Here is a 13,932-nt window from a genome sequence, read left to right as displayed (position 1 = left end):
CAGACATTCTCAATGCTCGTCTGTAAAACCACCAGTTCACAAGTTAATTGAATCATCCGCTGGACTTGAAATTCAGAGGGCGTCGATTCAATTCCATCTCCTGACTTGGAAGTTGAAACAATAGGTGCAAGTTTCTTAATTCGCCCTCCACTTCTGTCCACATAGCAGTGTGGATGGGTTCACCACATTTAAGGCAATTGGCAGGTTGTGGAAGAGTAGGCCAAAACACCCTCCAGAGGGGTTCTCTACAGCTTCCTCTAGTGGAGGAAATTTCGCCGACAGTGGCATAAGCAATAAATTTACTGGGCTGATTCTAGTTTTACTTTAGAGAGACGGTTATAAGAGAGCTCCAGCAATGCATTCGGGCGACACGGTGAAGAGATGTTAACTACCTCGCCTGGTATAGAGGAGGTCGTGGGTTCAATCCCGTCACTGACGCCTGCTGTATATTTGGAGATTGCATGTTCTCCCCGTGGTCATGTCCTCCACTGTTTCACTCCACATTTAGAATCCGCATTTATTGAGAGTATTTGGCTGCTATAAATGTCCAAATGTCCAAGCCGCTTCGTTGAGCTATAATCTGTGAGGGCCAGGTCGCTTCTGACAAAGATCTACGCAACAGTTCAGTGGGCCTTACCTGGTAAAAGAAGAAATAGTTTATCGCTTTTAGTTCACAAATGCGCAACACGGCTACGAACCACCGAGCAAAGAACCGCGTCGCGCGTTCGCCGCGTCCCGCCGAAACCATGAGCGCTGTTGTGTGTCCCCCTGGGAGTTTGTCGGAGGGAGGCACTTCTACGCGCGCGCGTACAAGTCTGTGAAGCACCGGGCGGCCAACATGGATGTGCTGATCGTGCTGGCCACCAGCATCGCGTACGTCTACTCGGTGGTGATCCTCCTCGTGGCCATGGCCGAGCGGGCCCCGCGCAGCCCGCTCACCTTCTTCGACACGCCGCCCATGCTATTTGTGTTCATCACGCTGGGCCGCTGGCTTGAGCATCTGGCCAAGGTGAGCGTGCCAGACCCACCGACGCCTGCTGCTGTATATTTGGAGTTTTCGTGTCTCTCTCTCCCCCGTGCTCGTGTGGATTTTTGTCCGGGTCCTCCTCATGACGGGCAGACACTTGTGAATTATATATAGATAGTTGTAGACACTAACTGCCGCTAATACACGTGTCCCTGGTTCCTTCTGAAACGCAGTCACATTCAATTTCGGACCATTTCCAACCATGGATAGATGCGGTACACAATGTAAAATGTGCACATCGTGAGTTGTCAACTACCTCGCCTGGTATGTAGGAGGTCGTGGGTTCGATCCCAACCCTGACACCTGCTGTATATTTAGAGTTTGTGTCTTCTCCCTGTGATCGTGTGGATTTTTCTCCGGGATCTCTGGTTTTTCCCTCCAGGTTTAGAATCAACACGTGTTTAGAGTATTTTGCTGCAATAAATTTCCAAATGATAAGCCACTTCGTTGGGCTATCATTTGTGGCCAGGTCGCTGAAAAAGAACTATATAGTATCTCAGTGGGCCTTACCTGGTGAAATAACAAGTGTCCAGTTGTATTTATGCAACGTGTGGTGAGGGTCGAGACTCACTTGGAACACGGGCCCCGTACCCAACGTCACCGCTACTCTGTCGGTGGCGGAAGCAGCCTGCTTATTAATGCTTGTGTAAATTAGCGTATGCGTATAGTTTGCATGACTTGTAAAAGATAATTTCTTAGAAGCGTGATTCAGCGCATGTGTTATGAGCTTGAGCATTGATTTTACTCAACGAATCGATGAAATTCCTCACGAACACTTTCCGCATGTCCGATTAGCACGGTCGGCTACGTACAGTGCGAAACAGGTTGAACACACACACATACGTGCAGTACTTCCCTCGTGCACCGTGTCGCATGCCTCTGAAGCGTCACGTGAGTGGCTCGTGAGCTCGTGGCTGAGGGCGCTGCTCTGCCCATCGCCGCAGGGGAAGACGTCGGAGGCGCTGGCGAAGCTGATGTCCTTGCAGGCGGCCGAGGCCACGCTCGTCACACTGGGCCCCGACAACTCCCTTGTCAGGTGGGTCACTCGGGCAGGGGCCACGGGGCTCGTGGGCCGCGGGGGTCGTGGGGGCCGCTGGGCTGGTGCATACTGGCCTCAGAGCTCGCATTCGAGTGGATCTTTTTCACCAGGTTAGAACTCGAGTGATCGAGTCTTCATTTGCTCGAGTGAAAGTTGGGTCGGATTTTTAAGTCATTTGCAGGAAAATTGAGTTACAGAAACTTAGACAGATTTAAGATTATTGTTGCACGAATATGTAAGCAGGCTAGGCTGTGTCAAATATAATGCAGTGCATATGGTTTGTGAGTGTGTGTGGTGTGTAGTGTGTGTGTGGTGTAGCAGGGAGCGCTAGTATAGTGGTTTGCGGTGTGCTTTGAACCCGGCAACCCAAGTTAGATTCCGTGACGATTATTTGAACCAGTAATGGGCCTCCCCTAGGTCGACTGAGCCTTAAATGAGTACCTGGTACAGTGTGTAAACATGGCCACTCGGGAGACAAAGGTGGCCGGACGTGGTGCTGGCCACCGACCCCCTCATCTGCCGTGTCGGCCTTCATAGGTGCTACTCGCCAACAGCACTTGCCCCAACAGCCTGTCAAGGCTACACGGGGGATCTTTGTCTTTGTGTCGCTGAGTGCTCCGGCGGTGTGCGGCGCGTGTGCAGCGAGGAGCAGGTGGAGGTGGAGCTGCTGCAGCGAGGGGATGCGCTGCGCGTCGTGCCCGGCGCCCGCTTCCCCGTGGATGGGCGCGTCATCGCCGGCACCTCCATGGCGGATGAGTCGATCATCACAGGTGGGCGCTGTGGGGACGTCCGGCCCCGCGCCGGCACCGGCTCGAACTCCGCCTCGATCTAGCCATCAGATGCGCTTCTGCGACCGCCTGTAACGCTCTCCCTTCCGATATTAGGAAGCGACCGGAGCTGTGTACTTTTAAATCATCATCTAGATTGTAAACTAATTTCTTTAGAACTGCTTTTTGTCCTTCCCCTGTGCCACCGATTAGCACGGTTGGCTACGTACGGTGCGAAAGAAGTTCAAATTACATACGTACAACAGCAACATCGGGGCACGTGCCGCTGAAGCGTGTTTGAACTTCAATAGACAGGCCCATGGGTGGTGCTGTGGCAGAGCAGACTCAGACTATAAATGTCAAAGAAGAAGATAAGGCATCTTCGGGCTCAGCCCAGCCACTCGTCCCTCTGAGTGGCAGCCTGTGGGCAGGCGATGTGCACTTCCTGTACCTCGGGCCACCACCGTAGAGGAGCGCACCGCAGCCTCGCACCATCGACGTTGCGACACGCCTTCTTTAATTGTCTGAAACGAATTGATCGGCACCGCCGATGGCGTTGAGAAACGCGAGGACTTTTGCGAGTTTTGTTCACTGGAAGTGGTTGCGGGTTCTCTGACGGAGCCTTTGCCGCTTGCGCCGCAGGGGAGGTGATGCCCGTGTCGAAGGGCCCAGGCAGCCTGGTGATCGCTGGCTCCATCAACCAGATGGGGTCGCTGCTGGTGGAGGCGACGCACGTCGGCGCGGATACCACGCTGGCCCAGATCGTCCGCCTCGTGGAAGAGGCGCAGACGTCAAAGGTGAGGCTTGCGGGGGTCACGGGCAATCGTGGCGCGGTGAGTGGACTTGCACGCTCCGTTGGATAAATTCCTCTCAAAGGTGTAATTGATAGGTTACTTTGTCGTTTGCATGCATTATTCCGCTTGATGTCTGTTATGGAAAAAAAACCGTCGGTGAGCACGCAAATTAACGTGTATTAAACATAAATGCATGCACCTTATGAATTGAAATGGAACGACCCGCTGCAAAGTCGCGAGAGAGCAAGTCTCGCGTGCGCGTCGCATCGGTTATAAAGCAGGGGACATCCTAAGTTGCCTGAAGAACTTGGAGGCGATGACTTGGTTGGTGATAGTATCGGTGCTCATGTCTGGAAATGTCTACGCTTCACACCATCATGTGAACAGAGACAAGTCTCCCTGGGCTGTCTGCGTTTCTGAACCCTATTGTACTGCCTTTGTTGACAACGCTCGTAATGCTATACCTTGGCCTTGCAATGAAACCGTGGCCGTGAGCCACTAGCACCACAGCCGTGAGCCGACTCGTCAGGCGTCAGAAGCCGTCGCACGCCGTGGCATTCTTGCTTGAAATCGAGTGTGGCCCGGGAACCAACGGCGTGATACGATCGGCAGTGTCACGTGTGATCTCCGCTACGACCAAAAGGGAGCTCCGGGGCGGTGCTCACGGTCCGTCCGCTCTCTCGCAGGCTCCCATCCAGCAGCTGGCCGACCGACTGAGTGGCTACTTCGTGCCGACCGTCGTCCTGCTGTCCACCCTCACGCTCGTCACCTGGATCGTCGTGGGCTTTGCGGACTTTGCGGTTGTGCAGAAATACTTCCCGGTGAGTGCGCGGCTTGGGCGGTCCGTCTCCCCCCGCGCCCTCCGACATTCGTTGAAGACAGAAAGTTTGTTTCATGTGAACTCGCGACTGTTATGTTAATGCAGTCGGTTCATTATCGCTGCATTTGTTACAATTATATTATCACCGATGGCAATACGATGAGGAGCTCAATGCCAATGTTGGGTTCTGCTGCCCACGAGAGTTTTGCTTTTCCTCCTCTGTTGAAGGGAGCGCAGATTACAGCGGTATACTGCATGGTCAGAATTTGTTACTGATTGTAATGGATGCAGTTGCAATAAAATATGATGTACTTATTATTGTTATTTGTATTTATATAATTAAATTCGTAAATGTTACTTTGTAAACACCTGCTTTTTCCCTTGACAATCGTGTGCTAACCACAAGTGAGTCAAATCTATGCTGCTTGTGCGTCCGATAATGCTGACAATGCAATTTCCTGCGATGACATCACTTCCTGCTGCTGCCTTCTTGGGGTCAGGGAGGCCTAGGGGTAGCTCTTGATTGGCCAAGGTGGTGTACACATTGAGGCTGGTGAAACCAGAAGTGGTTGCGGCACAGCTCCAGGGGATTGGGATGAGGGCCTTGAGCTGTTCCTGCGAACATTTTACGAGTTCTCCACCGCTTGAGTCCCTCGCCGCTCCCGGGCGCCACCTTCGTCCTGTGTGTACGCACGTGTGCGGTGCTGCACTGCGTATTTGTCTTTCCTCCGCCACCCCTCCGATGAGCACAGTTGGCTACGCACAGTGCGAAAGAAGTTCAACATACAAAGGCTCGATCAACTTGAGGCTATTCTAATACAAACACGACAAATGCGTAATTACAAAACACAAATGTCAAATATGTTAAGTTAACTGTCTAATCATTAATGGCACGCATGCTTAGCTGTTGTTAAATATTGAACATCCAGTGAGGAGTTGCTGAGGCAGGTCATTTGTGGACATGCACTTTGCTAATGATTGATCTGGCTGCGGAGTAATGTGGGCAGTTTGAGGAGAGTTACAGTTTGAAGCAGTTGTTGACTGGTCTGGCTGTTTGGGTACTTATGTTACCTCATTCAATTTAACGTTCTAAAATAAAAAAAAATTGATGACATTTATTTGGCGGTACAAAAGGAAATACAGGCGACTTGAGCATCTGAGATCTCTGTCATGAAATTTACATCAGGTACATCGATACAATTTGTTTTGTAAATACTCTTTGGTTCTATTCGGTAAAGTCACGTAGGTAAAAATAAAATAACAAAAATCACGACGTTTCGGCCACAACACAAGTAGCCTTCAACAGGTGAAGGGACTGGACTGTCCAGAGGACAGCGTTGGAGTGAAGACAGCAAGCCCAGGTCGTGTCCTTTAAGCTGTGTGGGAGGAAACAAAAAAACGCCTTGACAAAGGAATTAGCATAACAATGATGTACTGGACCGGCACGGTGGGGGGGGGGAGTTTACATAATGTTGGTGTGAAGGGAATAGAACCAAAGAGTATGGATCCTTGCAGTCACGAAAGCTTCAAATCTAGAATTGTTTTGTAAATGTTGTGGATTCACTCTTCAATACAGCGGTGGGCTAAAGTAGTGAACTATTTTGTCTTTTGTCAACGTGACACTTTTTTACTGATTGGCCGTGTCGGGTGGTGGAGGGTTACGACACATTTATAAATAACGCGATCTCACCCAAAAACCTTTATTATAGACATCGATATTAAACAACAGAATAAATATTTTTAAATATAAAGTTACAACGCCACGTTTAAGGTGAACATTCCAGGGTGAAGGATGTGAACCCTGGTGTCCCCAGTGGGTGTGGGCCCATGCCAGGAGCCTCCTTGGGATGCTTAGCATGGACCTCTGTGGTTGTCTCTATATATATAAAAAAGGGAAATTTGTGATTATGTGTGTGTCTGTTCAAAATGTTTAGCGTACTTCCCGACATGCAACAAACTTGAAATTTGCCATGTGGGTACTTTCCAGACTGTACACCATGCAAAAATTATAAAAATAGACTTTATTTTGGGGGGGGGGGGCTCAATAATGCATGTATTTTTTTGCACGGCAAGTGAGCTGTGACGTCACATCTGTCATGTGACCCGCGTGCGGAAGCGAAACGGAGTGTGCCTGCTGATCGCGGCTGAAGTGAAACACAAATGTGTTGCAGGTCTAAGGCGTTCTTCGCGCAGCATTGCTTTATTATTTAAGTCGTTTACTGCCGTATGCACCCTGAAAGTTGCGTGTGTGTCTGCAGCAAGCGCGTCTATGTGTACCTATGGTTAGCGCGCTGCGCTACGAACCCGGTGACCCGAGTTCGATTCCCGCTCGCGGCCACCAACGGTGACGATTATTTGAACCGGTCCTGGGCCTCCCCTAGGTCGACTCAGCCTCAAACGGTTAACTAGTGTGGTGTGTGAACATCGCCACTGGGGAGACAAAGGCGGCCGGGCGCGGTGAATCCAAGTCCCGGGTGAAGCCGGGTAGTAAAGCTAATTTACCATAAACTAAACTACAAACTATTTTTTATTTTACCAGGTATGGCCCACTGAGCTATATAGTTCTATCCCGGAAGCAACCCAGCCACAAATGATAGCCCAACGAAGTGGCTTATCACGTGGAAATTTATAGCAGCCAAATACTCTGAAGGGATGTTTCTGAATGTGGAGAGAAAAACCTTAGCACCAGCAGAAAAATTCACACGACCACGGGGAGAACATGCAAACTCCAAATACGCAGGCATCAGGGTCGGGATCAAACCCACGACCTCCTGTATACCAGGCGAGGTAGTTAACATCTCACCACTGTGGCATCCAATTCATGATGTGTACAAGAAAATAACAGCTTCTGCACTGCCATTAAACCACAGTAATTCGTTGTTTAGCGCGGTGGATGCGTTCCTGAATAGTGCCTCGTTCAACGAGAAATTACTGTATACACATTACAGGGCATAAGTAACGTGCATTCTTATCATGGCGTCGCTACAAAATCAGGCTGCAGCCATCCCATGGTGGGACAAAGAACTTAGATGAGGTTACGCCTCCACGTACCTTGTCACTCCGCATGTATACCCAGAGTTTCCGTACCGACCAGCTGTGCAGCTCAAGAAAGTAGTTCATCGTTGACCGCTCAGAAACTGCGCTATCACGGGCGCGTTCTGCGTGTGACCAATTCAAGAATTGTGTCATAGCGAAAACGCGTCGTGTGAAAATGCAGCAAGTGAGGACTTACCATACCCATATATAATAATAATAATACGTTACAGCCTTCTCTAAATTTGTCCACCCCATATCCGCATGCAGGCATTTCTTAACGGTTCATCAGCAACGGGCGGATGAGGATGCACAGAAGCATGGCTGCTGCTGCTGCTGCTGCTACCACCCACGAGTCTCCTTGCCGCACAATCGCTAACATTATTGTGCAAAGCCGAAGCTCCAGGCGTAACCGGCGCTGAGTAACTCTTGGCGATCTGGTGGACTCGCTTCCCCCCCTGCACGTCCCCGCCTGTCTGTCCGTTCCAGGATTTCGACCCGTCGCTGCCGCACGGGGAGGTGGTGCTGCGCTTTGCGTTCCAGGCGGCCATCACGGTGCTGAGCATCGCGTGCCCATGCGCTCTGGGCCTCGCGACGCCCACGGCCGTCATGGTGGGCACCGGCGTCGGTGCGCAGAACGGCATCCTCATCAAGGGCGGCGAGCCGCTGGAGATGGCTCACAAGGTACGCTTTCGCGGGGACGCTGCCTCGCTTTGACACGCGACGCCGCGCCCCGCGTAGCCCAACCTGTGAGACGATGCGGAAGGACACCCGGCGTATGATTGTTGTGTTGTTTTCAAGGACTACAGTCTGTTCTCATACCGCGGATTGGATATAACACGATTAATGTATTGAGGAACACATTTTTTTGGAGCGTGGATGCGAGCAGCACTACATCGCGCGAGCAGGAATAAGCGGTCGTACGGCTGCGTCGGCGTAGCATCGCACAAGGCGGACATGCTGCTGGATGCTTCTAAATGCTACCCACACGCCTCAATCGTTGCTCAGCTTGAGTACGCAGCTGCAGTAACCCTATATTGTATATATTATGACGCGATTTTCCCATAAGGCAGTGTTCTTCAGGAATGCGCAACTACTCCCGCGTTATAGGAGAATAGACTGTACTTTCCTTTTTCTTTTGCTTGCATATCTCAGTTGAGCCAGCGTGCGGCCATCCCTCTCAGCACGGGGTGGTTTTTCCACTGGGGATTTTTGCCTCGCAAGGAATCTGAACCTTGCTCGTGGCCAAGCTGGGCCAGGGGCAGGGAGTCGAATGACGCGTTCAGTGCGCGCGTGGCCGTCTGTGCAAGTCAAACAGAGTGTCGCCCCTTCGTCTACACTCGTTGGGTGCCATGGCGGCATCATGCGGCTCGGTTTCTGCGGTGGAAAAAAGATGTGGCTCCTCCTGAGCTGTGCTGGGCTGGCTTAGCGTAGCCCCCTGCACCGCTTAATCGCTGCTGAAATTGTGCACCTCCCAGAAGGGCTGGTAATTAAACTAAACAAACATTCTTTAAACTAAACTAATGGGAAGTGTCGTTTTTTTATGTGGAGGGACAGATCTATAAACGAGGCGTATCGTCTGCTTATTTATTTAGCTCCCTGTCTTCTCAACAACGGTGCTCGTGATTATTTTGTCTTCTGCTATAATCCCCGCCTGCTGGAGGAAACCACCCGAACATGAAAGCCGTTGCCAGGCACCAGAATTGAGCTCACGTGCACCTCGTCCACCGTGCGCTCGCAGATCAAGGCCGTGGTGTTCGACAAGACGGGCACGCTGACTCACGGGATGCCACGGGTGCTGAGATTCGCGCTGTTCGGCAACCGAGCGCGCGTCTCCCCGAGGAGGCTGACGGCCATCGTGGGCACGGCGGAGGCGAGCAGCGAGCACCCCCTGGGAGTGGCCATCACCAAGCACTGCAAGCAGGCGCGTGGCGCCCCGGGGGAAACGCGGAGCAAAGGGAGATGTAGACTCGCACGTCACGTGATGGCTCAACGCCCCCTCCAGAAGAGGAGCTTTGCGGTGGTGCGGTGTGCGTTGGTTTATAACCGGACAGAGCCTTGGCCCGCTTCGCTCGGGGAACCGCTCCTCGGTACCGAAAATGGTTCTGGACACAATGTTGGACCGCTTAGCCGTAACGCAACATTGTTGTACACGGCGCGCTCCCTGTAGGCTGTGGATGCCGCTGTTTCCTGCGATCGATGGCTGTGGCTTGAATGACAGGGTGGCCTCTTGTCCATCAGGTGTAAAAGCTCGATTTGGCGCTTTCGTGACTGCAGGAATTACTCTTTGGTTTTTTCGGTGAAGTCACGTAGAAATAAGAAATAAAAATAAAATTACATAGTAGCATACGACGTGTCGATTGCAACACAAGCAATCATCATCAGGTAGAGGAAACACATAACCGCAGATATATATATACAGACCCTAAGTAGAGGGAATTAACATAGGTACACCAGGGGATACAGAGAGAGACACTAAATCAAACAGGGTTTAGCAAAATTTGGAAACTATATAAAGCAACACAGACGGTCGGTTAAAAACACAATTAACGCATGGTCTAGTTGATTACGCTATTTCAAAGATTGCTAAATTGTAAGTTAAGTGTGAAATTTAAGAGAGTGATAGAATACAGACCGCAAAGAGACATATGTGCGTGTCTCCCCCCATATGTCTCTCTTCATTTCTATTCGCTTCATTTGCTGTCCTCTGTTTCATTTCATTTTGTATTTGCTCCTTTCATTTCGGGAACCCGGGTCTCTCGTGCAATTGAGATTCCTGTCTTGGCCCCTGGAGTTCTCACCGGGGTCCAACGACGTCGGGCCGGACTTGGGCGCTTGTCCATGCGTGCAGGAGCTGTCCACGGAGAGGCTGGGCTCCTGCCAGGCCTTCCAGGCGGTGCCGGGCTTTGGGATCTCCTGCGAGGTGTCGAACGTGGACGCAGCGCTGAACGCCGTCGACGAGGACGAGGAGAACGAGAAGAACGCCTCTCCCTCCGCGCCGGCCAACCGCTCGGCGCCGCACATCATCATGGACGGTGACGAATCGACGGCCACACGTCACGGTAAGCAACGGCAGTTCGGTGCAAACGTGTGGTTGGCTGTTTGTGTCGTCGGCTGTTCGTGGAGGTCGCCACGGTACAGGATATCTCGCCGCGGTGGCGAGAATGGTATCTGTCTCGCCTGGTTGCAGGAGGTCGTGGGTTCGATCCCGACCCTGCTGTATATTCGGAGTTTGCGTGTCTCTCTCCGCGTGGTAGCGTGGATGTTTCTCCGGGTTTTCCGGTTTTCCCTCCACATTTAGAAACACGCGTTTAGAGTATTTGGCTGCTATAAATTGCCACGTGATAAGCCACTTAGTTGAGCTATAACTTGTGGCCAGGTCGCTTCTGAAAAAGAGCTATACAGCTCAGTGAGCCTTACCCGGTAAAATAAAAATTAGTTTAGTTCAGAAAACGGAGCCTGGGACTCCATCAGGCTTTCCTGGGTAAACAAACGCTGCAACAATTCTGTTCTAATAAGCTGCAAGGCAGCGTTCCCGTAATCCTGCGATGTGCATTGGCTGTTGCCGTGGCGACGTCGGTGGTTGTTGAATCGCGTGCAGAGCTGCAGCACTACGCCGTGCTGATCGGGAACCGCGAGTGGATGGGGCGCAGCGGCGTGGAGGTGGCCCCCGCCGTGCACGCCGCCATGGCCCAGCACGAGGAGCAGGGCCACACGGCCGTGCTGGTGGCCGTTGACGGTACGGGCCCCATGCAGGCACGCACGTTTGCCGGGGGCCGTTTCCCATTCCAGGAAAAGTGGGCACTGCGCTAGGGGGGCGACGGGCCGGGCCCCGCACCACCGAGTGTCCGTTCATCTCACCCAAGGTCACTCTCCATCACTGTTATGATGGCCCCCCAGGCAACAGCTGTACCCCCACCCCCCCCCCCCCAATCAGAGAAGGGCTGAAGTCGTGCCTGACAATAACTTTAATCACAATCGATTTATACCGGTTACTTGGTGACGCTGCATCTGCTGCTTGCAGTAGCAGTGCTGCTTGAGCGTAAATAACTAAAGCAAAAAAAAAGATGCGTGCATCAACACCACTGCCTGAAAGGGCGTGCACGCACGGCGTGCTGCGCGATGGCCTTGCCGCTGTGTGCTCCAGGCCAGCTGTGCGGCATGCTGGCGATCGCCGACGCCGTGAAGGAGGAGGCCGCGCTGGTGGTGCGCACGCTCACCGCCATGGGGCTCCACGTGATCCTGCTCACGGGCGACAACCGCAGGACGGCGCGCGCCATCGCCGCACAGGTGAGCCGGCCCGGCACGGCCGCCCCCAAACCCCTCGCCGACCTCGCCGCCGTCGCCGTTGCGGCGACACCACCACGAGACGCTCCCAGCCTGGCAAGGGGGAGAGCGCAACGCTCCGTTTGTAGCGGCTGGTGGCGTTCCTGTGTGGCTGGTGGTGTTCCTGTGTGGCTGGTGGCGTTCTTGTGTGGCTGGTGGCGTTCTTGTGTGGCTGGTGGCGTTTTTGTGTGGCTGGTGGTGTTCCTGTGTGGCTGGTGGCGTTCCTGTGTGGCTGGTGGTGTTCCTGTGTGGCTGGTGGTGTTCCTGTGTGGCTGGTGGCGTTCCTGTGTGGCTGGTGGTGTTCCTGTGTGGCTGCTGGCGTTCCTGTGTGGCTGCTGGCGTTCCTGTGTGGCTGGTGGGGTTCCTATGTGGTTGGTGGTGTTCCTGTGTGGCTGGTGGCGTTCCTGTGTGGCTGTTGGCGTTTCTGTGTGGCTGGTGGTGTTCCTGTGTGGCTGGTGGCGTTCCTGTGTGGTTGGTGGTGTTCCTGTGTGGCTGGTGGCGTTCCTGTGTGGCTGGTGGCGTTCCTGTGTGGCTGTTGGCGTTTCTGTGTGGCTGGTGGGGTTCCTGTGTGGTTGGTGGTGTTCCTGTGTGGCTGGTGGCGTTCCTGTGTGGCTGGTGGTGTTCCTGCGTGGCTGGTGGTGTTCCTGTGTGGCTGGTGGCGTTCCTGTGTGGCTGGTGGGGTTCCTGTGTGGCTGGTGGGGTTCCTGTGTGGCTGGTGGCGTTCCTGTGTGGCTGGTGGGGTTCCTGTGTGGCTGGTGGCGTTCCTGTGTGGCTGGTGGCGTTCCTGTGTGGCTGGTGGTGTTCCTGTGTGGCTGGTGGGGTTCCTGTGCGGCTGCTGGAGCAGCTGTGTTCCTCACAGTGCCCGGCTGGCGCCAAGAGGCACCCGTGGTTACAGCAGGTTCCCGGGTGTCTATATCTACCTATCTATATTATAATCCACAAAGTGTCTATATCTATCTACCTATCTATATTATAATCCACAAAGTGTCTATCCGTCATGCTCTGGATCTCCCAAACGTTATGTGGGCGGAAAACACGTGTACAATTGTGTAAAAGATCTGCGAGTAAACATAAAGAATATATACAAATATATAACATTTCTTTATTGAGTGTGTTGCTGAAGCAGGAATAACAATGTATGCATCGATGCTCATGTCATCCACCCCCTTGCTCAGTTGGTATGCTGCAGATGTGTGGTAGGAGTGACGTATCCGTGAGCTCTCCCAGTGATTCCTTCACCATTTCCAGCCCATCGTTTGACGCGCAGCGACGCGCTGCTGCCCGCAGAGGGAAGCGCGCTTCCTCCTTTGCCCACGCGGTGGGGGTGGAGGGGGGCACGGCGGGGAGATGTCGTCGCCCGATAAACTCTCCCGCCGGCGCCCGTCACCGCGTCGGCCGCGTGCAGGTGGGCGTGCGCACCGCCTACGCCGAGGTGCTGCCGGCGGACAAGGTGCGCGAGGTGGAGCGCCTGCAGCGGCAAGGCCTGCGCGTCGCCATGGTCGGCGACGGCGTCAACGACTCGCCGGCGCTCGCCCAGGCCGACGTCGGCATCGCCATCGGCTCCGGCACCGACGTGGCCATCGCCGCCGCCGACATCGTCCTCATCCGCGTGGGTGCAGCGCGGGGACCTAGACGAGGCCATCGCCTTCCGCTCATCTGCCTTCCCCCAGGCCCGCGGACGCTCCGTTCCCCGTGGGCCCCGCTGCAGTTGCACCGCCTGCATGGCCCGCAGCTCCCGCTGCTTTAGCGAGACGTTACTTGGCTTGGGGAGCTTCCTCCGTGCGGCGACGCGGTGTGCCGTCCCCGGGCGTCGGCCATTGCTGCTGTCGTTCATATGACCGCTAAATGAACAGCTGCCACTAAATTGGGACATTCCCTCCTGTGGTGCGGTGGTGGCACACACCTCTGCAAACCTTTGGAGGCAGGGTTGGTGGGTCACCTAGAGACCATTGTGTGTGCTGTGCATCTCCTAAAAACCGCTGGGCTGTAATGTGTCCGGGCAGTACAGCAATGAAATCTCGACTCTGTCTGTGCGGAGCTTTGTGTGTCAGCTCCTTGTACGCGTGCATGTTCTCCAAGCGCTCCAGTTTCCTGCCACATGCAAAACACTCGATCGTAAAAAAAAA

At 53.5% G+C, this 13,932-nt stretch overlaps 1 protein-coding gene across 9 annotated transcripts in view; it reads left to right on the top strand.

Annotated features, from left to right (window-relative positions):
• The window catches only part of LOC116942805 (copper-transporting ATPase 1-like), a 52,540-nt gene that overhangs the window by 34,198 nt on the left and 4,410 nt on the right, over positions 1-13,932 (top strand). For all 9 annotated transcript variants that reach the window (XM_032955094.2, XM_032955097.2, XM_076067536.1 and 6 more), the window contains 11 exons: positions 776-1,009; positions 1,972-2,063; positions 2,709-2,836; positions 3,476-3,630; positions 4,314-4,448; positions 7,970-8,164; positions 9,222-9,404; positions 10,332-10,542; positions 11,082-11,219; positions 11,628-11,770; positions 13,212-13,415. In XM_032955094.2, the coding sequence (XP_032810985.1) occupies positions 776-1,009; positions 1,972-2,063; positions 2,709-2,836; positions 3,476-3,630; positions 4,314-4,448; positions 7,970-8,164; positions 9,222-9,404; positions 10,332-10,542; positions 11,082-11,219; positions 11,628-11,770; positions 13,212-13,415 (1,818 nt within the window). The remainder of the gene's footprint in view (positions 1-775; positions 1,010-1,971; positions 2,064-2,708; positions 2,837-3,475; positions 3,631-4,313; positions 4,449-7,969; positions 8,165-9,221; positions 9,405-10,331; positions 10,543-11,081; positions 11,220-11,627; positions 11,771-13,211; positions 13,416-13,932) is intronic.

Source organism: Petromyzon marinus, chromosome 16 (assembly GCF_048934315.1).
Source record: "Petromyzon marinus isolate PM22_M1 ecotype Great Lakes invasive population chromosome 16, UKy_Petmar_22M1.pri1.0, whole genome shotgun sequence".
Taxonomy (NCBI): Eukaryota; Metazoa; Chordata; class Hyperoartia; order Petromyzontiformes; family Petromyzontidae; genus Petromyzon; species Petromyzon marinus.
The sequence above is the reverse complement of the archived record's forward strand: the minus strand, read 5'-3'. Positions and strand labels throughout refer to the sequence as shown.